The following is a 24,596-nucleotide window of genomic DNA, read 5'->3' as shown; positions in this document are numbered from 1 at the left end:
AAGTAGTAACCCTGCTGGGTAAACATGCTGAACAAAAAAAAAGGGGAGGGGGGGTATTTGTGATGCAAATTTAAGTTTTGCATAAAACACTTAATAACTTAAGTGCTCTGGATTTGTTCTCCTTAATGATTTTTCAAACTTCAGCAGGGTGGATTGGCTGTTTACAATAAATTATGTTAAGGAGCTGATATATTTGTTTAATTCATTCCAACATCTGAAATGAAAATATGGCAACTTGGTTTGTTTAATGGGGACTTATGCAGTAGATACATCTATGAAAAAAGGGGTTTTGCATCTTTGAAATGGGACCTAAATGTGTGAGTTTGTTGTAAAGCAGATTTAGTCTTTAGGCAGAGCAAAAACCAACTTGTCTCATTACTGAATACAGTGTCACTGGTGTAGGTCTCCTCCTTAATACACTAAACATTTGCATTTCCCAAAATGTAAGACGATTCCTTTATTTTAAAGAATGTGGACAAAAGAAAGTGTTAGAATAAAGCCATCGGCACTAAAAGAAAAACATAAGCAGTAGCATGAAATGTATAAGTGAAGTCAGGATGAAACAACAAACTGGGAGAGAAAAACACAATAATATGTAAAAAGATGAAAACAGTGCTGTTGGAGGAAGTGAGATTATGATTGTGGGTTCATAAAGAGGGAACTTAATGACTTTGCTACCATTGCTGCACATAACAGTTTCCTGCTTTTTGTTTTGGCTGGATGAGCCTGGCACTCATTCTATCACTGTAAGCACAAACCCTATTTCCAGAAAAGCTGGAACATTTTCTAAAATACAATAACATTAACATTAAATTTAAATAATAATAAAAGTCCACAGAAATTATCTTCAGTATCTTTAGCAACAAATTTCATTGTACTTAGAAATATGAACACATTTATAATTTGATGTTAGCAACCCAAAGTTGGTGCAGAGGGACGTTTACCATCACCCTTTCTTCTACTTGTACTTTTTAATTATTTGGGAACTTATAATACGCAGAGAGTTTTATAGGGAGAACCTGTGTCCATTTTTGCTCAGTACAAGATTTAAACTGATCAGTTGTCTGTAGTTGCAGTTTTCTGATTCTCCTGCACTAAACATTTTCAATTTTAAATGGATCTGGACAGAGAGGTTCAAGTACTGTATATATATATTGTGTCTGTGAGGCCACGTTGTTGCATGTGATACAGAATTAGGACTGGCACTGATCTGCTGAAACAACCACAGACTTTCAGGGAAAAATATCTACCTCTAAGATAGTATAAGATGGTAGGATATGCCTTCAAAACTATAATATGCCTCTACATCTATAATACCTTCTCATACATGCAAGTTGCAATGAGCACTGATGCACCCTGATATTGTCACAAATGCTGGACTTTTGTGCCTTTTCTTTGACAACAGTCTTGCTTATTTTTCTAACCCATCTGTCCATCATTGATTTGGCCTTTATGTGTAATACAGTTTCAGGTCACATTTCTGGCTGAAAGTGAAAATGGTTTTCTAAAATACAACTGAGCAAATGTGGCTAATTTTGATCAGTGAAATCATGGATTTTCATGCAATGCCCCCTAAAAGTTCAAAGATCATCTGTAGCCGACAATGACTTCCATACTTGTCCTTTAAGCACAGAGATCTCCCCCAGACTTCCTAAATCTTTTTATCTTCTCCACTGCAGATGTTGAAAGACCATGATATCATGCATTCTTTCACTGAAAATTACTACTATATGATTCTCTGATCATTTTTAGTGTAAAATGGTGAGCCTTGACCCATCCTTGCATGAACAGATTTAGCTTGTGTTATGGCCACCGCTTATTGCGGGCAGCCGTGGCCAGTTTTATCACTGATTAGTGATTTTAGAGCGCTGCCTGGAATGGCTGGAGCCTGCACACCTCCGTCTCCGCTCCTCTGATTGGCCATGCCTGGACCAATCAGGCTGCAGCTTGCTAAAAACTGAGGCTGTAAAGGCTGCAGCCGAGGCCGGTCTAGGGGGGAGCAGCGGATGGCACAGGCCGCTTCCCCTCACGTCCTTCACATGAGTCACCTTTTGGACTCTTTGTTGGAGACAGGCTGGCTAGCACAAGTAGCCTCATCTCCTTGTTGGCAGAATTTTGGTGGCAAGCTTTTCTGGGTGTCCGTTGTGCTACATGGTAGTCCTTTTGGTGTTAGGCTGTTTTGTGTCTGCAGCAGGATTGCTCCTGGCTGTTTGGGTTCCGTCAAGGGACTTGGTAGCGGTCTGTTTGTGTTAGGACTCCCCTTCGATATTACACCCAGTTTCGGTTCAAGCTTGGTTACACCTTTAGTTTGTGTTCTGTCATGGTTATCTTTTGTTTAGTTCTGTGTTGGGCTAAGTTAGCGCTTTCCTATGTTGTGACGACGGTCACCTTTAGTTTATGGATCTGCTGCTTTTTATTTGGTTTTAGGTTCCTCGCCGAGTTGCAGTCACATCATGGTTTGCGCTCGGTGGGTTTTGGGTATGTTTTGGTTTATTTCTTTCAGCAGGTTCGCTAACCCCAGCACTTGTTTATTTTGTGTACTTTTTTGTTACAGGTTTTCACTCATTCACGGGATTTTAATAAAATGTGCTTATTTCAAAGCCACCATCTGTCCTCAACGTTGTTTTTGTTACGCCCAATCATGCCCCAGAGTCGGGTCATAACAAGTGGGGGGCTCGTCCGAGAGCTGAACCCGGGACTTCTCGCACAGACTTGTGGTGGAGGTTCCTCTTTATACCCAATCCTGACACCCTCACCTGTCATCAGTTGACCTACTAATTGTAGCGCTTTCAGAATGGTATTATTTGTTTATGTTCTTTTAAGTTTTCTGTCTTCCATTGGCTTTCTCCTTGCATTTTTGTTTTAGTTGCTGCAGGAAATTCTTGAAGTTGATCAGTGAAGACACTACAAACCATTTTGTTAACTTCAGGTTCAAATCAATGGACAAACTATAGATTTATTTCATATATCATTCTATTTTTGAAAGTTTAGGGGGTTTTTTTGCTTTTCAAACTGACTTCCTCTGTCAGACGTGAACATATCTGACAGTCCAATGAAAAATGCAGAGTAAAATAACCAGAGAGGCCATGCAAAAGACAAAACTTGTCTGTTTATTTTCAGCCTGCCCAAAGTTTGTTGCTGTTTCTGCTTGGCTGCAGTTTAAGCATTAGAGAGGTCTACATCTGCATGCTGTAGTGTACCATAAAGTCCACTGCAATTAAACCACTGCAGAGCATGTCAACTAAGCAAACAGCTACAGTGGACACCTCAGAGAGTGTGTATTTGTGTTAATGTCTTTTCGGTTACATTGTGTTTGGTTATGGACAGCTGCAAGTGGAAGGAGAGAACGATGAGGGAGAGGGAACCCTAGCTATCAGTGTTTGCTCTGGCTCTTAACCAAAAAGACTCTTTTGTTTAGTTTTTTTCTTAGCTGGTCATAATAGATGGAGTGGGAAAATAAAAAGGGTTACAAAGAAGGCAAGATGCACCAAATATTATTTGAGGATGAGCAAAATACAAGAACTGATGCAAATAACTGAAATAAAAGTGGAAAGGAAAAAGGAGAATTAGAAGAAAAGATGGCAGTAAAGTGGAACTGACAGGAAAATAATGAATAGGAAACAGGATGAGGAAAAGAAAGGAGAAAGGGAACAATAAGGGGAAGGAACAGTGAGAAGAAGGGGCAATAAGGAGGATTATTGCCAGATGTGGAGGCTACTTAAAGTCAGTGTCCTGAAGAAAACTGAGAGCAAATATCAAAACTTGCTCAATTTGCTTACAACAAGCAGTGGTACTGCTGTAAAATAAAGTATAGTCCAACAGCCGGTGCCAATTTAAAACAGCCTGCGCATGCATAAAACCCCACTTTTTTCATTTCTCCATTAAAAAAAAAAAACATTCTTTGTCATTTAGCTATGAACGTAGCATGTTCTTACACTTCACACCTGTGTGCTGAGACCAGAGCATAATTATCATCTATGTCACCTGTTCTGAGTTTTGTGTTAAATACAGTAGTTTCAGTCTCTGATGTTTTCTGTCCTTGTCACTCACTGCTTGTTTGGTTAAAGCAAAAAAAAAAAAAAAACTTGAGTTACTTCACACGGTTCTTCATGAATGTTACTGGACTGTATTGAAATTATGTTGTTTTTCATTAAATAACACTGAAATCTTTTACTCTGGGCTGGTGTAAGATATAGTGTAGAGCCCTACATTCCTAAAATGTGTTTCTAACTTTAGGGGTTGGTTAGGTAACACAGTGGCCTGAGCAATATTGCTGACTATATGGCCTGACTATTTTGCCCTTATGCATGAGCATTCCTATGACAAACATCCAAAGAAGTCTGTATAAAAAGGTAGGAGGAGTGGTGGTGAAATTAATTGCTAGTATTTAAACTTCACATATTCTGGTTAGAGTCCAGTGTGAAATTGTTATGTGAAATTCACTGTGCATTTCTCTACTTAAGTTCACCTTGAAAAATCATTGTTTCAGTCACTTGTGAGTACCATGTTTAGACCATCGTGTTTTCAGTTTTATCATTGATGTTACTTCATGTTTAGAAACCACTACTGGTGTTAAAAGATCTAGATTTGGTTCAAATATGAATTTTTAAAGATTAACCTTGCATGTTAAAGTGACGCTTGAGCGTACAGGATGTGTTATAATGTGAAGCTAAATTATCCTGACAAAGCATCAGTAAATTGAGCTTGTCAGAAACTTCACAGCTTTGCTTAACATGCAGGTCCTCTAGAGATGCAATTGAAGCTTGCTACAAGGCACCTCAAGCATCTGATCAGGAAACATGACCCAGGCATGAGCTGCAACTGTTGCACTTTCACTCTTGGTAGGAAACACATGCCCTTACACAAACACACACAGTGTTTCAGTGCGTCAGAGGGTAGCATGTTAGCATCATGTTCGCTTATCAAGTGCAGTCATAAAGAATTACAACAAGAAAAGCCCTACATTACTTCCACACACTCAAACACATGCAGCACTAAGCCTATCATTCCCATTTGTTGCTTTGATCGCAGTGACCGCAAATCCAGCTGGGGCAGTGTTTATAGTGTGTAGTTGTCGCCTCTGTGTGACTTCAGAGTGGAAGAGGTGGGCGTTGCTCCGAATGACACAACTTCCAACTTCATAAAGATCAGCCAAGCGCAATTAGTTGTGTTTTTACACTCTGTTGCAGCTACCCAGCAGCCGCCTGGCCTTTTCATGTCTATCTGAAGGAAAGACAGGCGGCAAGGAAGCAGCCATGTTTGCTAATTGGGGCCACATCTGACAGAGGCCTTCTCACTGATGTCAGAGACAGCCCAGATGTGACGTTGTGGGCAGATGAAAGGACTTATTGGATGGTTTTCTTTTTTTTTTCCATCTAAGGATCTAAAGAGCAAGTAGCATCCTGGATCTTGGCGTAATTCTCAACATTAGTGGTTTGATAACACTGGTCTCTGAAACAGAGCTACAACATCAGTATTGGGAGCGAATTGGGGGAAGGCAGAAAATAAAAAGGCTGGCTATGAAGTTCAGTGTTGGTTGTTGTTCAATTTCAAGTTTTCTATAAACAATAAGAACACCTCTGATCACGAGGCCTTCTTAGTGACCCATTCAGACAGCAGCTCATTATGACCATCTGATGAAAAAAAGAGCAAAACAAAACAGGCTTGTGTTTTCTTGACAAAAGATAAACCCATAAAATCCTAATCCAAGTGAGTTTGTTTGCTTACTTTGCTTGCCCAACCCCCCCTGTCTCTTAAAGCTGATAGTGTTTCTTGGGTGGCTTTAAAACCCTAACACTCAGCTTCTTTGAATAAAGAATCTAATGAAAGGGGCGAAAATCCTCTTGGACGCAGCAGAAGCAGGGATTGGGGTTGTTAGTGAGACTTAGAATCCTCTCAGCTACTCATGAGCGAAACCTTCTGATCCAAAGTGAAAAGACATTATTTGTTTCTGCACCGAAGAAAATACAGGATGAGATGGTTACTAACAGACTCTCCTGTGGAGCACTGGCACTGTTCAGCTTGATCATTTACAGGTGCAACTTCCAAAGGCTGCCACCCTAAAGCCATTTTAATAGGTTCAAAAGTTAACAAAGTGAAGAAAAAACACAACAGATATCCCAGAAACTTCCATACACTAAAAACAAAGTATATTTTTCTTCGGTAAACAATGACTCCAATGCTATGATCACTGAAGTTCTTTGTATGGTGGCTAAGAGGATCCAGTTAGCTGCAGTTTGGTTTTAGACTTAACATTACCCACTTTCCTTCTATTGCCCTTAAAAGTTTTGCTCCAGCAGTTCTTTACCCCTATGAACTCACTTGTTTTATTGAAAATGATATCATTTAGAGTTTTTGCCATGGAAAAAAATTCTTTGGGCTCTAAAATTGCATTGGGTATAACTTTGCTTCTCTTTCCTTATTCAGTAAAAAGGACATTCTCTTACTTAGCAAAACTTACTATGGTAGTTTATGTTTGCTAGAACAAACAGCGATATAATAATCAGAGCTGCTAATTACCACTTTTTAAGCGCCAGAGGTGTATGGGCTTAAAGCATGGATCAACTTTCCGGATCCCATGTTGTTGGCTGTCCGGGCACAACCACCTGTCTTACAGGTATGCTTTTCAGAAGAAATGGCAAACACAGCCTGGACATACTGCTGGCAGCAACACTTAGGGCTTTTTTTGTGATAAAACAGATACAGAGAGAAAACATGCCCTCTTAAAGTCCATTCATGCTAAAAAGACAGAAACAGAGTGTTTCGTCCACTTTCAGCATCATTTAGTTTAGCTGATGTGTGGCTCATGAAAGTAACGATGAACAACAAGAAGAACCCACAATTTAATTTTGACTGCACACCACCATTCTTCCACACCGCACTACTCAAAGGAATCAGACCTTTTAAATAACGTATTCCACTGAGGCAGCACTGCATCAAGAAATACTGAAGAAGATGAGACACATAAAGAAGAAAACAGGCTCATCTATTGGTTGGTGCAGAACAACCTCTGTTTCCACCACATAACAGCAGAACATGAAGCTGGATCAGATCCTGGCGGTCTTGGGTTGATTTGAGTTCAAATTTTTATCATGTTCTTCTATGTCCAACCACAAGACATTTCTCCCAGCCAGAGCAGACATATGCTTTGGTTGTCACGTTGTATTCTACTTCCTGTATTTGGTTCACTTGAAAGTGAACAGAAATCCGCATTTGCAGGCAGACCAAAGTATGTTTACACATTTTGTTTTAGTTTATTTACCATGGACAATGCAAACAGACATACAGAACCACTGATGTTTTGCATATAGAGTATATAGCATTAAGCTCATTTGCAACTCTTGTGCTTGGTTGGGATTTTCAAGTAAAAAATAAAAGAAAAGAGGTAGAGAAAAAACAAACAATATAATATAGTGCAATATAAACAACACCAATATAATTGAAAGTATGCAACATATAACAAACAAATATAAACACAAACCCTATCATCTAAAATCGCATCAGGAAAGCACACAAACTAACTATTCCAGAGAACAGCTTTATAACATAAGCTATTGCATTTGTGGACACATTCTTGTTTTTTTTTTAGCTAGTTTGATTAAAAATCTGTCATACCCTTTATTCCATTTGGCATTGCGTTCCAGATATAGGTGCCTCTTATGGAAAAGGATGACTGTCCAAAGGTGGTTCTGTGAAAGAGGATTTTACAATTATTACTAACCAAATTCCTTGTAATCCTACTGCTGTCCTGTCTTTGGATGTATCCACAAAGTGGCTCTGGTGCAGATGTAATAAAGCTTTTAAACATTAAAGTTTAGTTCAATGAAGCTTTTGAAACTTAGTACATTTTGCTTTTTGAGTATGGGACAGTGGTGAAACCAAACTGTCTTTTTATCCATAATTTTGGGAGGTGGGTTGTGTAATGAACCTACAAGTTTTATTATACAGGATGCGGCTTGGACCTAAACTGTTAAGCAGTAAGACATATTCACAATACCCCAAACAAAGCAACTTTCCGAGCAAACAGACTAAGATTTGAATCAAAAGGCTGGTGTAAAAGCATCCTTATACTCATGGTGTCTCCCAGATGAATTGCTGGAATAGTGTTGCGTCTCTCATTTAAAAAAAAAAAAAAAAAACAGAAGAAAACAGATCAGCTCCAACTAGGTAGTGCTAGCTAACAATGATTCTTAATTTATCCAGGTCACCTACCATCCCAACCACTAAAACGTAGGTTTACACTGCAGGTCTTAACGCTTTTTTCCAATCTTTTGCTGAGATTTATTTTTGTTTTGCTGTTTGTTTGTTTGTTTTTTTGTTTTGTTTTTTTTGTTTTTTTGCTGTTTTTTTTGTTTTGTTTTGTTTTTGCATGGTTGTTCAAATTGCAATTTAAATGTGACCTCCATCAGATCCAGTGTGAACAGTCTATGGCCTTGAAGAAGAAGAAGACATAACATGCAGCATTCTATGTTTATGGAAGAAAATATGGACACTACACATCGGCATGTGTGTGTATCAATGTTTAGGTTTTTGTGCATTCACAGCCAACAAAATTATTATAAAATATTGTTTTGTCCATTGTTTATATTTTGTTGCGTCCTCTGAATGCACTCATTTCCCCTAACTCTGACTGTTCGATAGAGGCGTCAATCATGGAAATCGAACAATGGATTGCCATTTGCTTTCAGTGTCAGCATGACTGGTGTATGAATGTGTATGAATGCTTAGTGGTGGTCAGAGAATAGACCGATGCTACTAAGTATGATTCAGGAAAGAATAAATAATAGCTTCAATGTAAAGCCCTTGGCGTGCCATCAGCAGAAAAGCACAACACAAATCTAATCCATTATCATTATTTTTAATAGAAAGAAATGTACTGTAAGTATCGGTGCATACAGCAAATAATTTTAAGGTGAAAGACAGTGAAACTTATCTGTTCAACTAATACAAAATGTTGGACAGCCACAGTTCTTTTTGCTATTTAATAAATGTCTACTAAGCTAAAGTTTACAGTAGATCATTTCAAATGTGTTAAGAGCTAAAGTTACTTTGTTCTTTGCTGGAAAAGAGAAATCTGCTGTTCTTGCTTCTGTTTGGCACTTCTTGAGAAAATGTGAGAAATAGAAAAAAAACTATTTGAAGAAACACGTATGATTAAATTCATCCACTTGCACTTATAATCTGTTTTTTTGTTTTTTGTTGTTGTTGTTTTTCTTCGGGGTTTTTCTGAAAAAAAAAAAATCTGCCTATCAGAAATTCTGTTTGGCTGGTAACTTTAGGAATCTATCTACCAGCCATATCAGCTGGTGATTAAAAAAATGTAGTTTCAGAGCTCTGCACAGGACCGTTTTGCAAAAACACTAATGCATTTTTTTGTTTGTTTGTTTGTCTTAATAAAAAATTCACTTGAAGGCTAGAAAGGAAAAACTAAACCTTATCTTGCGCTTGTCTCAACTCGTTTACTTCTACCGGCTGTCACATGGGGGCATACTTAAACCGACAGATTTCTACTTCTAAACCACACTGGCTTGTTATGACACACACACACATGCACGTGCATACACACAGACATGCACACGGCCTCACTCACAGAGGACTTGGACATTCGCTCTCACGCAGGGCGACACCCCCTCTCTTTTGAAAATACACAATCGGCATTCACTCTGCAAAATCCACACACACCACGTCCTGTCTGCTTGGGTACACTCCATCAACACACACGCGCTCCTGCACATGCACACACACTCTTATCATCACGCTCACTTCAACAAGGGCCCCCTGCCTTATTGGCTCTCCATTTGGCTGGTGCCATTTAGTCCACAGTTTTTGTCGCTGGCTGGCAGAAAGCTGTTCAGAGCTGGTGTTGCGGTAAGGACGCTTGATGGAAGTCTTGTCCAGACTTGTTAAAGACTGAAGTCATGACCTGAGATATTAGCAAACATTTATCTATGTTTTTGACACATATTTTCAGCACTTTTGCATTTAAAAAGTTCATTTTTATTATTTCCAAGCAATATCAATTTTTAATCCTGAAGCCATCCAAATGTAGGCATGCTACAGCTATGTGAACATTCAGCAAAAAACATGGTTTTATCTAGAGCTAAGGGACATGCTGACTATGTAAAGATCATATTTTCTGGGGGCCTAAATATTTCTGATGGAGGTCTGATGTCTCCTTTTTAATCCACTGTTTTGTGCTGATTGCTGTAAAGATTTAGATTTCTTTTAAGGAGCTCACCAATGATGGTGGGGTGGGGGGCATATGATAAAGTGAAAGGTTTACAGTCAAAAGGCTGCAGAATTATGGATAAATGATGGGATGAGTGCAACCAAAGCTGAGTTTCAGACACCAAACCAGTAAATTCTATAGTGTGTGACTTCCACTTTATTACAATGACAAAAATCTTACTGCACCAGCTTCAACTAAATCAAATTATGTAAAAGCAGGCTTTTTGGATCAAGTCAAAGTTGCATTGTCAGTCTTTACCCTGACAACTCTGTCCAAGAATACTCCAAGCTGCACACAGTCATGCACAAGACTAAGAAAATCATTGTATAATGCTTATAGGAACTGGACCACACACGGGCATGCACATGTGGTGTACATACCTGAGCCACATTCAACTTAGTGGGTCGTGGAGAATTGGCCCCATTTCAGACGTTTAAACAGAGTGGCAGCATACAGCAAGATGGAGAGGGATGTTGCCTGCAAGGGGAAAGAGATGGCATCCTTCTGATGGTATAACTCACTGTTGCCTTCATGGACTGACTTCTCTAATTTTGTTTTAGATGTCTCTTTATTTTTTGGTGTTGACTACTGCCTTTTTTTCTTTACGTTTTACAGCAAGGACACTTTGAACCTGATGACTTACACTGTAACCCAGTATATATTCAAATATTTCCACAAATCATGCAACCAAACATGACAACTATAAGTCTTAATTCTGTTATTGTAACCTGGAACATATTTGGCATCATGTTAATTTGCACAATTCCAGCATATTTATGTGGGGAAGGACCCATGAGCTCACATTAAAGGTTACAAATGCTGAATATGGGTAAGAATGTCAGTGATATTTATTTATTTATAAGGTGCACTAAAGCATGGAAGTTGCTGGGGTCTGATGATTCTGTCATGGACATGGACTGCAGGAGAGGATGACAACAGGTGAGTCCACAGGTAAATATTCCTGATTAACATAAAACTTTGACCTTCCAGGGATGATAGTGCTGGTGGTGCAAGGGAAGACAGGTGGTCAACACAGAACTTACTGATGGCTGGAGATTTATTTCTTTTCATTTGAAAGGGCACAGGACTGCTTGAATATGAAAGGAGTAATTAGAGCTATGAAAACGGGAATTTTAAACTGAAAACTTGAAGCAGATGACCTGGTACTGACTGGTAAGCAGACCGAGGCTTAAAGGAGGAGGCCATCAGAGCAGGTGAGAAGTAATCATCAACACTTGGGAGCAGAACTGAAAGGGAAAGTAGGAGCTGGAGACAAACAAAAAACAGGAAAATCCCACAAATCCCATCACTGTAAGTACAGTTTTTATTATATGTTCAAGTTTCCTCTAAGTTAACCAAAGATCAAAGTTGTAGTTTAGTATTTATGTGTTATTTTTGCAACTGAAAGTATATCACAAGGTTTCTTTTTATGTATCTTTAACATCTGGCGTATACTTTTAAGTGGACTTAAAGTTAACCTAAAGTTAATTTAGAATTACTCCGCTTTATCTCAGATAATTAAGCCTGCACAAAAGTAAACTGAAAGTTAGCTTCATAGTGAACTAAATATACCAGTAAGTGCACCAGCATATGTTTTGCTAAGTAAAAAGGAGACTGAAAGTATATGTGCGCTTTTTTGTTAAAAAGGCATACAATAGAGCAGATGGATGCAGATTTTGGGGGTAGGGTGAGAAAATTTGATGACACAAGGTTGCACAGGACTGTGGATTGCGTTATTTCTGAACAAAGTATGCAAGGTCCCATTTTTTTTTTTTTTTTTTTTTCAACCTTTGTTTAACCAGATAAAAAACCCATTGAGATCATGATCTCTTTCACAAGGGTGACCTGGCCAAGAGGTCTGCAGCACGTCATAAACAGACAAACAAAACAGTATGAGAACCAAAACAAAGAAACAAAACAAAATTAAACATACAATATCACCAAAGCAATAGCATTTTCAACATAGAGTGCATGTACCTGACCTGATGTGTTTTCAACACTAACTTACTCCTGGGAACAAAGTCCTGCAAGGCTGTCCTTGTTTATGTGAAGTGGGATTTCTGATATTGAAATGTTTTCCTAGAAGAAATGAATGAATAATTGTGTAGGGTGAAGAATGAAGTAATTGTGTTACTGTGTGACTTTTTTCATGTGTAGTGTGTACAAAGACATTGATCACTCTCTTTTCATTATATAAAATTCTGGGAACCACGGATCTACTCATGGGCTGTAAATATATATATATATAAATATATATACATATATATATATATATATATATATATATATATATATATTTTTTTTTTTTTTTTTTTTTTTTTTTTTTTTTAATTAAAATAAGCTGCAGATCACAACAGGAACTAGACTTCAATACTGGTCTCCAATCCCTTTCTAGGAATGGATGAAGGATCACAGGACAGTGCAGGGGGGTTGGAAGATATGAATGAGGAGGAAGAGTTTGGGGGACGGACAGGAAAAGGGACTGCCCGTGATATCTGGGAGCAGATGGCGTGCCTCTCCCTGTCTCTCTTTAAGGTGACGTCCACTGGGAATTGGAGAGGCCTTTAAGCATTCCTTTAGAGGCCAGAGACAGATAAGTGAGTTATGCAGTTCGTCACCATCTGGGCCCAGAAAGCGCCTGGCCTGCAGCTGACAAGTGTGTGCGTGTATACTATAGTAATAGTAGTGGGGAGGGGTGGGAGCATGTTTCCATAGCAATAAGTACTATTCCTGGAGAGAGGTCTGTGCATACACTTGCACCCTCCTCCTCATGGTGGTGTGCTGTCATTGTTAACTTGGGATGCTGACTTTGGGAACACTTTTTTTTTTTTCTCCGTCATTGTCGACAAATTTCGAGCCATTCTTGTGCAGCTGACAGTGTCTTCATAGAACATAGCATCTGTTGTGAGACATAGGGAGGGAGCAAGGGATGATGGCATGGCACCACGTTAGGTTTGCCAATTTTCCAGTTCCCATCGTTTAAGGCTTTGGGCGCATTGTAAGATGCAGCTGTATGGTGCCAGGTCTGATCTGTGCTTAACCGGCTGTATATCTGCCCAAATCTTGGTCCAGCACTTTTAAAGAGAAAAACTGTTTAAATGTGTGCAGATGCAAGAATGTTGTTTTTCTTTTTCTTTTTTCTTTTTTTTTTAGTGCATCACCCCCACAAAATACCTGCAGGTCAGTCTGATCTGAGATGTTGGGGCTACATATTTTTATTGTTTTTGATCAGCTTGAAATGGTTTACCCATGTAAGCACAGCTGCTTATATTTTCTGATTTCTGATTTTCTGATTCTTGAAATCATGTCATTTTAGAGCGAAATAAACAATGGGACAAATCAGTCCAATCCAAAGCAACTAATCTTTAAAAAAATCACTGATTTAAGTCAGTTTGAACCTCCTGTCTATCACATACTGCATTTGTTTAATTTGGGCAGCTTGTTATCAGCTTATTGCTGCTCATGACTTAAACATTTTGCTGTTGAGTGCAAAACTGTTCAACAGAAGAGATTCACCAGCCAAAACAACCTTTTTATAATTTACTTTCAAATTAAATAGTTTTATAAGACACAAATTTGACAAAGGTTCCTTGTGAGTACCAATTTTACTTTTATGAGCTGAACTCTCGGACCTTTTGAAATGTGCAACCCATTTGGTCATACAACCATGACAACCAGCCACATTATAATATTACTATAGTTGCAACCCGTTCAAACCCTTTGAATAACCCCCTGGGTTTGATTTAAATATGAAGCATCTCATCTTTGCCAAGGAGTTGCTGGCATTCAGATGTGCTGCTCCATTACAGAGCTTCTGTGAAGACATGCTGCAGCTCAGCCCCTTGATACATTACTTTCCATGTACACAATGTAAGCTGAATACCCACTGTGTAAGTACAAAACCCCAAAACACTCACTGAGACTATTTCCTTTTCTCTTTAGTCTCCCTCTTGCTTTCTAAAATCATCTTCAAAGCAACTTTCCACCTCATCACCTGCTTTTCCTTTTTACTTCTCAGCCAGCTATCCTTCCTTTGATCCATCCATGCACCTTTGGATATATATACATGTGTGTGTGTGTGTGTGTGTGTGTGTGTGTGTGTGTGTGTGTGTGTGTGTGTGTGTGTGTGTGTGTGTGTGTGTGTGTGTGTGTGTTTTAATGCATGAATTCATATGGATGTGTGTCTAAGCAGGCCATTCCTGCTGTGTAATTGCAGGCTGCATATCAGCCCATTGACGCTGCCATGTGTGGAGACTAAAAGATGTTGCTAATCTGCCAGGTCAAGCAGCCAGCAGTGACTGAATTCAACCCCAGGACCACAGCCACAAATTAAGACAGGCTGACAAGGCCCTGAGGCATTCTGGGTATTGTTGTGAGCTGCCAACAGGCCTCTAAAGCTTCAGCTCCCGAGTGAAAGAACAGCCAAGGAAAGGTGAAGATTAATAGTGACTTGTTGACCTTGGAGTATGGCTGTAGGTCTATATCGCCACCAGACGCTTTCTGTCTGTTGCACACACACAAACACATGTACATGATGTCCATGCTCTGTGAAAATTAGGGTACTCTATTAGCTTGTAAACTGCTTTTTCACGCAAGAAAAAAGAGGGGGAGGGGGGGTTAAGCCAGCATTAGAAGGAAAGAAGATCACAGATCCCTCTAAAAAACATCCATGCCTGAACATGATGCTGGCAAAAGCAAGCGGCTGAGTCCAAGCAGGATGAGCCCAAATTCTGCCACTCCTAGATGCTCTGCAGCCTGATGAATGATGGTCCTTTGTTGTGTATCCCATAAAGGCTGCCGTGGCCGTCCCTTTTCACAGGACCTGGAGAGCAAATGTGAGGCGTGAATAGCATTAGTCCGAGTCAGTGCACACATAGCGGTGTAGCCAGCCCTGAAAACACAGCCTGCTAGCCCTCCTCCCAAAGTTTTATGAGCCAAGATGATTGAAGGAGAAGAAAACTGCCCTGCCAATAGTGAGGGATGGGGAGGAGAGGGGCAAGGAAGAAGAGGCGTCACTGAGATGGATGGACAGATAAAGCAGAGACAGCAGCAGCTCAACAGAGGACTCTCATCCTGGGGAAGAAGGGATGTGAGGGGGAACAGGTTTGCCTCAGAGTGGCTGAAAAGGAGTTGCACAAAAGAGAAAAAGGAGAAGAATGGAGGTGGAGGACTCTGGCTGTCAGGACTGCCGCTGGGATGGAGTTAGATCTCATTTCTCAAGTGTCATCGCACTATCTTTCTCTCCTCTTCTCTTCTCTCTGACCAATTATAACCACAATGAAGCAGTACTGTTCCTGCAGAGCTGCGTATGGTTCTCTGGTTGTAAAGCCAGCACACTTAAAAAAAAAAAAAAAAACTAGGCAGTTTCTGATTGGTACAGTATGGGGGAACCCCAAAGGGGCCGCAGCAGGATTTTCTTTGAGTTAGCACAAGTGGCTGCTGAGACAGCTCATTTAAATATGAGTTCCTCTGAATGCAAACATGAGTCTAACCAGTAAGTCACAGAGGGCGGTCAAACTGGGATTCATCTGCTTTCTTTACAAGAGATTACAAGAGAATCTGGCTGCTTGAAAGCAAAATATAAATAAACAGACTTTTACTCAGTATTACCATTCTGTTCTCTAATGGGAGTCAAACATTGTCCCAACATTCAAGCATCACCGGCTGCTGCAGTGTATCCTTGTGTCGGGATGTAACACACACCATATGTTGATGTAGTGGTGGTGCCACAAAGACCAGTGAACTGCACCTCAGGGCCATCTAAAGGATTGGTTCTGCACCTCGGAGGCTTTTTAACACAAGAAGTTTCAACTGATGTTGACCGTTTTGGTGTGAAATCTTTTTCAGTCACTCTTTCACATGTTAAGATGTCACCACCACTTGAAACACGTAACTTATGAGCTGTTGTAATGCGGTAAGGTCTCCATAAAAGAAACCAGGTGTTAGTAGATTATCAGATTCTGTGTTATATCTTATATATAAAGCACAGCAGATGTAGCTAATATAATTAAATTTGGGTCCACTTAGGTGTGTCAGTGCAACAGCACTGGTATTGTATTGTGAATCACTGTCATGGCTTTCTGTGACAATCTGATGGAAATGAGGCATTGATTATGTTATTAGTTACACCTTTCCTGCTACATGAGTTAAGTTTTGAAGTAACAAAGAGGTCTGTGTGTAGGCATGGCCATAAAAGCTACACAGATAAAAGTCATATGATCACAACAGCTGTGAAGATTTAAATACACTTTGGATATTTGATTTTAAAATTTAAGTTTCCATGCTCTGTTTAAGGAAAGATAATTCATGCTGCTTGTAAATATTATTTGAATGAGTAGGAAAGAAATTATACAGATAAAACAATCTCAAAATAAGGACTTCATATGTCTATTTAAGCTGAGATGTCCTAATATTATTTGCTTTATGTTCATTTAGGAGCTTAAATCAATATTTTAACTTGTGAAGACCCTTAAAGTTTTTTTAATTTCCTCCTTGTCTCTAAACTTTGGATATTTTGGACTTTCCACTTGTGAAAGAAAGATGGTGGAATTTTGTGCTGTTGTGGCGCCAGACACAGTTGACTTATTCACCTTTTTAGAGGAAAACAAGTGGGGGCCATAGAAAGCAAAAATCCTTTAATTGGTGCTATTCAGTCTTGAAAATGTTCTGCTTTAAAGTGTGTTTGTCAAAATTTTTGTTTTAGAAACATGAGGAAAATCCCAACTCACATCCCACATGAGTAGATTTGTTTTGCAGGAAAGAAAAATGGTGAAGCAGCAAAGCAGAAACGTGAAAGAACTGCATCTGAATGAGTGTTTTCTCACTGTTTTGTCTCAGGACAAAATATAAAACAACTTGATGATGTTGGTGTACAGTAGCTTCGTTTTGCTTCCTCACTCCTGTGTTGCTCCTGTCTTGTTACCAATGATAATTAAACTCCTCTTTCTACATAACAGCAGTGGAAAATGTCCAGTTTCCACAGCAGACCCCTTTATTTTAATCTTTTTCAGTCCTTTCACTTTTCTAATTTTATGTTATCTACTTTACTACTTCATTATCACTTGCTAATTGCATTGAATACTTCATGGTAAGGAGTAGAATTATGGTACATTTTCACATTAAAAAATACATGGTTAGAGTCAAAAGAATATACATTATTATGGACTGCATAGTTTGATATGTATTGGGATTTCATAATGTGATGCTAATCCTACATAAAACATATTCAACACACTGTGGCCTCATCAGTTTTTAAGCTCATATTTCACAATTTCAAATGAGACTTTGCTGATTTGGGGGGGGGTTAAAATGTGGGAAATATTTGCAGGCATTTCATGATCTTTTTAAGACACATTTGTAGCAGTTTGAAGTTTTCAAATTGCAGCAGTTTTACTTAATTGTGCTGCATAATGTGAATTATTTTTTACTGATATGGAGAATGTGAAAATGTGTGATATGTTGCATACTGGATTGTTTTAAGAATGCTTTCCCATCACATCAGTTTAAGACCATTGTTGCCCGACTTGGCTTTGTTTTAACAATATTCGAATTCGGTGGAAAAGAGAAGTGAGGTAGAAATTAAAATGGGTAAAGGTGAAGTAACCAAATATCACTGTTGAATACTGAGAGTTGGTTGTAAATCTGATCTGATCTCATAATAAAACAATACTTCCCAATAGGCTATTCAGAAATTTGCCTATTTCATGCCCGTGTGGTCGTTATAATGACAGTAGCGATGTGTTCTAAAACTCATTAAAAAGTTTTCTTATAGCGGACAGAAGCACTCAGTTGATTCTTTAAGCGTCTAAACAAACCAAGGCATGAGGTCATCCTCGCGATTTATGCCTAAAGAAACGATCTGTTGTAATCACAACAACAACAACAAAAACTGCCATTAACTAGCATTATTAAAAAGACATTTGTTTGCAAACAGGTTCAATTTTAAAGTCGAACTTTTCCGTGTAGAACAGGACCATTTTCTGGGCTTTCTTTCTGTTTTTGCGCACGAGCTCAGGCCGGACTCCAAAAGGAACCTCGGTGCGCTACTCGCTTTATCACATTGTGAAACTGTTGTAAAGGATGTCTTTTCTTGTGCGCAGCATTAAATCCGATCCCCTTGATGCGTGGGGAGAGCAAAGTGAATTAGAGATTGAGGCGGCAGGCCGTTTCACTCCCCCCTCCAACCGAGACCGAAGTCGAGATGCAAAAGGGGGAAAAAGAAGAATAGAAAAAAAGGAGGAGACACAGAAAGAAGATATTTGAAAAGCTGCCACGAGTTCCCTGTCACACCGCCTCTTGCGTGGATTGAGCCGTGTTCTTTGTTATCCACAAGCATGAATACTGAGTGCATGTAAAGAGAAAAAAGGCTCAAGAGACGAAAAGAAAAAAATGGTGGTACATCTGCCTCTGGTAAGTGAAAGTAACTTGACCTACACATCATCTTCAATAATTCCATTTATTGTGGAGTTTTCTGGTCCTGAATGTTATTGTCATTTAATCACAATAAATATAGTCATAATAAATGTGCTACTTATTACCATTTTACCTAAATTATTAATAAAATTGGCTCATTTCAGGAAAACTCTTGTGTTGTTTTGGTTGCCATGTCATAAGTGTTTATTTCTGCAACTTAATAACCCCAAATCTCGAGCTCAGTTGCTTGTTTCATTGCGCACAGGAGCACACGTAAAGATCCTTTTCAGATAAAGCAGCTCTGCAAACTCCACTCATTCAAACTGAAACCCTCTGAGGAGGACAGGTGTCCAACAACCCCGACAGCTACCCCCCCACCCCACACACACGCGCGCGCGTCATTTATGTCACTGTAGAAGCGTACGATTTTTTTAACAGACTGTCACAACTAATTCCCAATTTTTCTTTTTAAATCCTAAAATAAAAGGAAAAGGAGCATCTCACACCAGAGTGTGTCTACTTTTGGTTCTACAGTGAACCACATAAAGTTAAATCATACAGCATGATTCATGTCATTTCTTCTTTAACACGAACTCTTTAAATTGATTGGCTTTGTTACACCTCGAGATTATAAAACAAACGTGCTTATTGTTTGCACTTTATCACTGACTCATTTTTGACGTTTCGTGGCTTTGTAGCTGCTAAACACACAGATTTGTCTCAGGCTCTCATTCGTCACGTTGTAAGTTGGAAAAAATGAGAAAAGATCTCTCTCTCCCTCTCACTCTCTTTCTCTTGTACAGAGGGGGGGTAAAGGGGGTCAGGGAGCCCTAACTCGGTGACAAAGCCTCATTTGCAGGTCAATGCGATGGCACACTCGCCTCTCCTCTCCATCCAACTCGCCTTTGTTCCCTGTCGCCTGCGCCGATGCCAGATGGTCATGGAAAATGCTAATTCCCTCCACACACACACGCACACACACAACCCCTGGCTGATTTTCATCCCTTTCTAGATTTAATTGCAGTCTCCGCAGACGCCCCGTTAATTGCGTATTTTAAGTGGAAAATCTATTCTGTCAAATTATATTTTCTTGTTACAGAGCCTGCCTTACGAGGAAACGCGGATAACTTGATTTTCTTTAGCAGTTAGATGATTTTTGTAATGAACGGTTTCATCTGGATGCCAACAAACACACTAATTTCCATTTGGGTTATTTACTTTTTTATCATTAGGTCATTGAAGGAAGAAATAGAAGAAAACAGACTGGATCAGATTAAGGTTTATATATTTGCCCATTTCCACCAATAATAGTACGTTTTCAGGACCTAAATTAACATTAAAACCTAAACCAAACTGTTTTTAGTAAGTTTAATATTTTAAAAAGCTTTTAATTAATCAAAACGTCAAACAAAATCCAATGGTGTATCAAGTTAAAGAGATATATATTGTATAAAGGACCATTTTAATTTTGTTTTGGGGTTTTGTTTTGCATAGACTAAATTGCACCCCCCAAGTTATATTCAACTCATTTGAAATAACATCAGTATATCAATGCATGTTATACAACAGATGACATTTTATTTACCACTTTAATAGATGCTAATTTTGTGGATGACTGAGACAAACGAAACGGTGGATGTGAGTTAAAGGTCAGATGGGGTCTGAGGGGCCCATGAGACTGATTCTCTCCATCAGCAGCTGCTTGTTGAATTATACTCTGTTGTAGAGAGCATGTTAATGAGGTCTGTATGTTCGCTGTCATCTCTTTCCTTTATGTCCATCATACTTACAACATGGCTGAATAAAGTTATAAGTGTCATACAGGCCTATTCTATGGAGCTAATTCAAACTATTCACTTTAACCCATATGAGCCCCACGTGACATATATGTTACATACAGTTTCTGAGACATTTTGCTTCAATTTATGGTATAAACTTTGTTCAAAATTCTGTCGAACACAATGTGATACTTGTCTTCTGTCCACTAATAGATACCCAGAAGCGAAAAACCACATTATAATATTTTTAATGTATCACATGGTAATAAATGGCAGATATCCCTCCCAAAAATTTTTTAATTTTTTGTTACTTTTTGTTAAAGGGCCAAATGAAGACCTCATATTTGAAAAATGTAACTTTTCTAACAATTTTTTAATGGGTCGGGCCTTAATGCGTTAAAAGCTCATAAAATGACATCGCTTCTCATATCTTTTTCAGATATGCTGGATAACGTGATAATTTACTATACATCCAGGTCTACAATTTCCTTTAAATATAAACTGATTAGTTGTTTTTCAGGCCTTAAGCCGTGACTTTCCCAGAAAGGTTCAAATTGAATACCTTTTTAAGAACACGAATATGGCTCCAAGTTCCATTTACTGGAGCAAGTTTAAACAGCTGGAGAGACAAATGGAAGAAGATGACCTGTTTAGTATTATTGGAAGACTAGAGCCCCCTGAATGTGTCCAGTCTCCGAAAATGCGGAGACTTCATTAAAGTAACACATAAACAGCTGTTGTCTTTAACATGTAAACTATTGAGATTTTAAAACTGAGCTGAATGGCCTCTCAGCTCCCCGTGGGCATATGGGCGTTAATTAGCTGGATATAGCCATAGATTAATTATAATATTTTTTTTCTTCTATTCGTATCAATAGAACAGCCAGACAAAGTGTCTTTTGTTCTTTGATGCAGGACATTCTGTGGCTGACTGAATAGGTCTTGGCTATGTCTACATGGATTTGCCATATGGCAACAAAAAGGAAAGAATGGAGCCGGAGAGCGCTTTGTGTTGGAAATCAGAACAAGCTCCGTCACAGCTTATGGCTGCATAGAACTGACAAAGTCACTCTGGCCATCAAAAGTCTCCATTTTTATTTAAACACTCGTGTCAGACAGTCAAGACCATTCAAAAGCACAGAGGAACTCATGGAAAACTATGAAACGTGTTTGTTTTGTGCGCGATAACAGGCGACGGCGCAGGCCCTGCGCGCATTCACGAGCCGCGTTTTGGCTTCTTTCAATTAAAAGGTAAACTTGCAAGTATGACCCGTAGAATGGTTTGTTTCAATAGACGAGGACAATTACAATGACTAGTACTTTTCTTTTTCCAGCTCTGGCAGGTGGCCTCCACGCCCGGTGTATCTGCAGTGGGGTAAACAGCGTGTGTGTGCACTGTGTGTGTGAGAGTGGGTCTTTAGAGAGCTTGTTGAGTGCGGGTGGATGTGGGGGTGTCATCGTGACGGACAAAGCGGGGATCCAAAGGCAGCTGCTGCTTCTTTAGATGGGCGAAAAGGCCTTTAAATCCGAGCCTATATCCCCCAGCTGCCATTAAAGTTGCACGTCTGAATGCGTTTTTTCCCCGCAAGGTCCGCGGGTCCACAGAGTAAGAAACACTCACGGATAAAGTGGCTTAAGCCTGATTCTCAAAATGGAAAAAGACGAAATTTTGAAGGTCAAACCGGTGATGGTTTCATAAGTCATTAAACATGGTCTAGAGGTGTGAAGTCTGAGGCAACGCAAACACGTCACAGTCTCGTCTCAGTTTCACATCTTTACGCAAGCCTTAAAAAAGAAGAAGTAGCTCAAAACACACACATCTTAAAGTTGAAGTGAAAGATATTTCTTTTTATTAACATCTTTTACAAGACATATTTAGGGCACTTGTATGAAAAAACACGGCTCAGAGACAAAGAAAAATTTTTTTTTAAAGTGTGAACAACTATGGAGAAGCTACATGATTGAAAAAATATCACAATACAAAAATGTAAATAATAAAATACAAAAGATGCCCTTTGGCTAAATCAAAAAGGCATTTAACAAATAAAGAGAAACATAAATAACTTATAAGTTAGAATAAACTTAAAAATATACATTTACGGGGAAAAAAAAATGAACACAAAATATATGCTGTCTCTATAAAGCTGTACACTTTTGGCCAGTGTATTCTTTTAAAGAAATTTTAGGATTGCACAGATGTTAAAACATTTAACACTGTCGAGTGGCTGTATGCAAAAGCAACAATGAATGCTACATTTGTACTGGATAGAAGTCATTCTGTGAATTTCTCTTTGCCTTTTTTCTCTCCCTCCCACAAACCGTTCAGTCCTGAGAGTCTGGTCCGAGGCTCAGGCTGCGCTCCGCCGGGGAGCACCGAGCCGCAGCCGACCTGTCGGACTTCTTTGTCCCGCACCACCCTTCTCCTGTCTCCTCCACCTCCCCCTCTTCGTGTTCTTCCTCTTCGGTGGGTATAAACGGCTTTCCAGAAATCCACAAAAAGCGCAGGGAAATAGTGCAAAAACCACCTAGCAAAGAAATAAAACAAGATAAAACACTTATGAGTTCTGAAGAACAGCTATTCCAGAGAAAGACGGCGAGTCAGCTTTTTGCGGAAACAGGAGACGCAGGCGTCACCCTTTAGCCGAGCTTTTTCCCGCCACATCGTGACGCACATTCCCCCTCCCCCAACCACTGGTGTTACTACAGCTACTACTATCACTACTACTGCGATTTCACCACCACAACCTTCCCTCACTTCCCCCACCCTGATAAGACTCGTGCAATAACATGCATTAATAAATGCATATATAAATAATTACATAAAAATTTGTTTTAAAAAAAAAAGTTATAATTTAACATTCACATATAAATTTCACATTTTTTGGTTTCACAAGTCACATTTTATTTACCTTCAACGAATCCTCTTTCGTGGAGTTTGTTCCACCGGGATTGGAGACTTGGAAAGATGGCAAGCGCTCATGTCATTAGATTTTTTATCAGCAGCCTTCTTTCGTTTCACGAAGAAGTCTGTAATTAAAGAAAAAAACATGGATGAACATAAGATGAAATTATATACTACACATTTAAGCCTTCAAACCAAGTTCGCACTCTTCCCGAAATTAAATTTAAAACGCTTTTTACTGACCTGTGATGTGCGTGTTGTTGCCAGCCGCCGCCCTCTTGCGTCTAACACACGGAGCCTGTTTGGATGTTCCTGAGTTCAGTTTGTATTTGCGGTTCTCCTGATTCACCTCCACCGGGCAGGGAATGCTGTTGGTGCTGCTGCTTTCGGGGCCCGCTAAGCGTTCCAGTACATCCACACTTGGGGTCTCCGGGAGTTCAGAGTCCGAGGACGGTCTCTGCTTCACGGGCGTCGCCGGCACCCGGGTCCTGCCGTTCTGCAAACAGTCCTGATAAAACGCCGGGGTCTTATCCACGGGAACCTCTTCCCACTTGTAATCCCCCTCCAGAGGGGTGTCTGCGTCGAAATTAAAGTTCCATCTCAGCTGGTCCCGCTCGGAAATCTCCCGCAGCTTGTCTTTCATATCCCGGTTCAGCTCGTCGTGATCCACCGGTCCGAAGAGGTTGCGGCAGACGCTAGTGCGTCTGTGGAGAGGGAAGGTCCTTCGGGCCACCAACCTCTCCAGCGCACTGCTCGATAACTGGACGTGGGACATCTCCAAAACCCCTTTAAACAACGGCTTTAAAATACTAAATAAGACGAGAAACTGATTCCTGAATATAGTTTTGTTGTTGTTTGGTGTTAAATTATGAGTGCGTGTCTCCGCTCCTGACTCACTACCCCTTCCCCGCACAGCTGAGTTTAAATGTACCTTGTGTACTGATTCCCGTGATATATAACCTCCCAACGTGTCGTGAGTCGCTTCAGGCCTCGAACGACTTTCTCATTGGTTGCTTTTAAGTCCAACCCTCCACAAATACACAGACAACCCCCACCCTGATTTCCCATCGACCCTCTGTGCCCTTTCTATGAGTCGAATAGAGCGGATTTCTCCTCCGAAGTCAAACCTCCGGCAAGGTCTGCATAGTCAAGGATAATGTGCTGCGTGCGGATTAGGCACTTTTCCATCAAAGATGCTCGAGTTGATGATATTATCAGGTGCACTGGGATGTTTAATCTCATTCGGGAAAATCTTAAACAGTTGATCCACTGGCGT

The 24,596-nt window shown here is 39.7% G+C and overlaps 1 protein-coding gene across 1 annotated transcript; it reads right to left on the bottom strand.

Moving 5' to 3' along the window:
* Nucleotides 1–22,245: 22,245 nt before the first annotated feature.
* On the bottom strand, nt 22,246–24,251 carry LOC121647058 (cyclin-dependent kinase inhibitor 1C-like). The gene is made up of 3 exons (XM_041996201.1): nt 23,564–24,251; nt 23,328–23,445; nt 22,246–22,943 (listed from the first exon to the last, which is right to left on the bottom strand). The coding sequence occupies exons 1-2, from the start codon at nt 24,093–24,095 to the stop codon at nt 23,330–23,332; spliced, it is 648 nt and encodes a 215-aa protein (XP_041852135.1). The 5' UTR covers nt 24,096–24,251; the 3' UTR covers nt 22,246–22,943; nt 23,328–23,329.
* Nucleotides 24,252–24,596: the final 345 nt, after the last annotated feature.

The sequence above is a fragment of the Melanotaenia boesemani genome, chromosome 10, assembly GCF_017639745.1.
Source record: "Melanotaenia boesemani isolate fMelBoe1 chromosome 10, fMelBoe1.pri, whole genome shotgun sequence".
In the NCBI taxonomy this organism is placed as follows: Eukaryota; Metazoa; Chordata; class Actinopteri; order Atheriniformes; family Melanotaeniidae; genus Melanotaenia; species Melanotaenia boesemani.
This window is presented reverse-complemented; position numbering and strand designations above follow the sequence as displayed.

Excerpts from the sequence above, each read along its gene's own strand:
- LOC121647058 (XM_041996201.1), bottom strand. The coding sequence starts at position 24,095 with ATGTCCCACGTCCAGTTATCGAGCAGTGCGCTGGAGAGGTTGGTGGCC. Across the intron at positions 23,446-23,563 it reads CAACAACACGCACATCACAG|ACTTCTTCGTGAAACGAAAG; the intron begins GTCAGTAAAAAG and ends CTTTAATTACAG.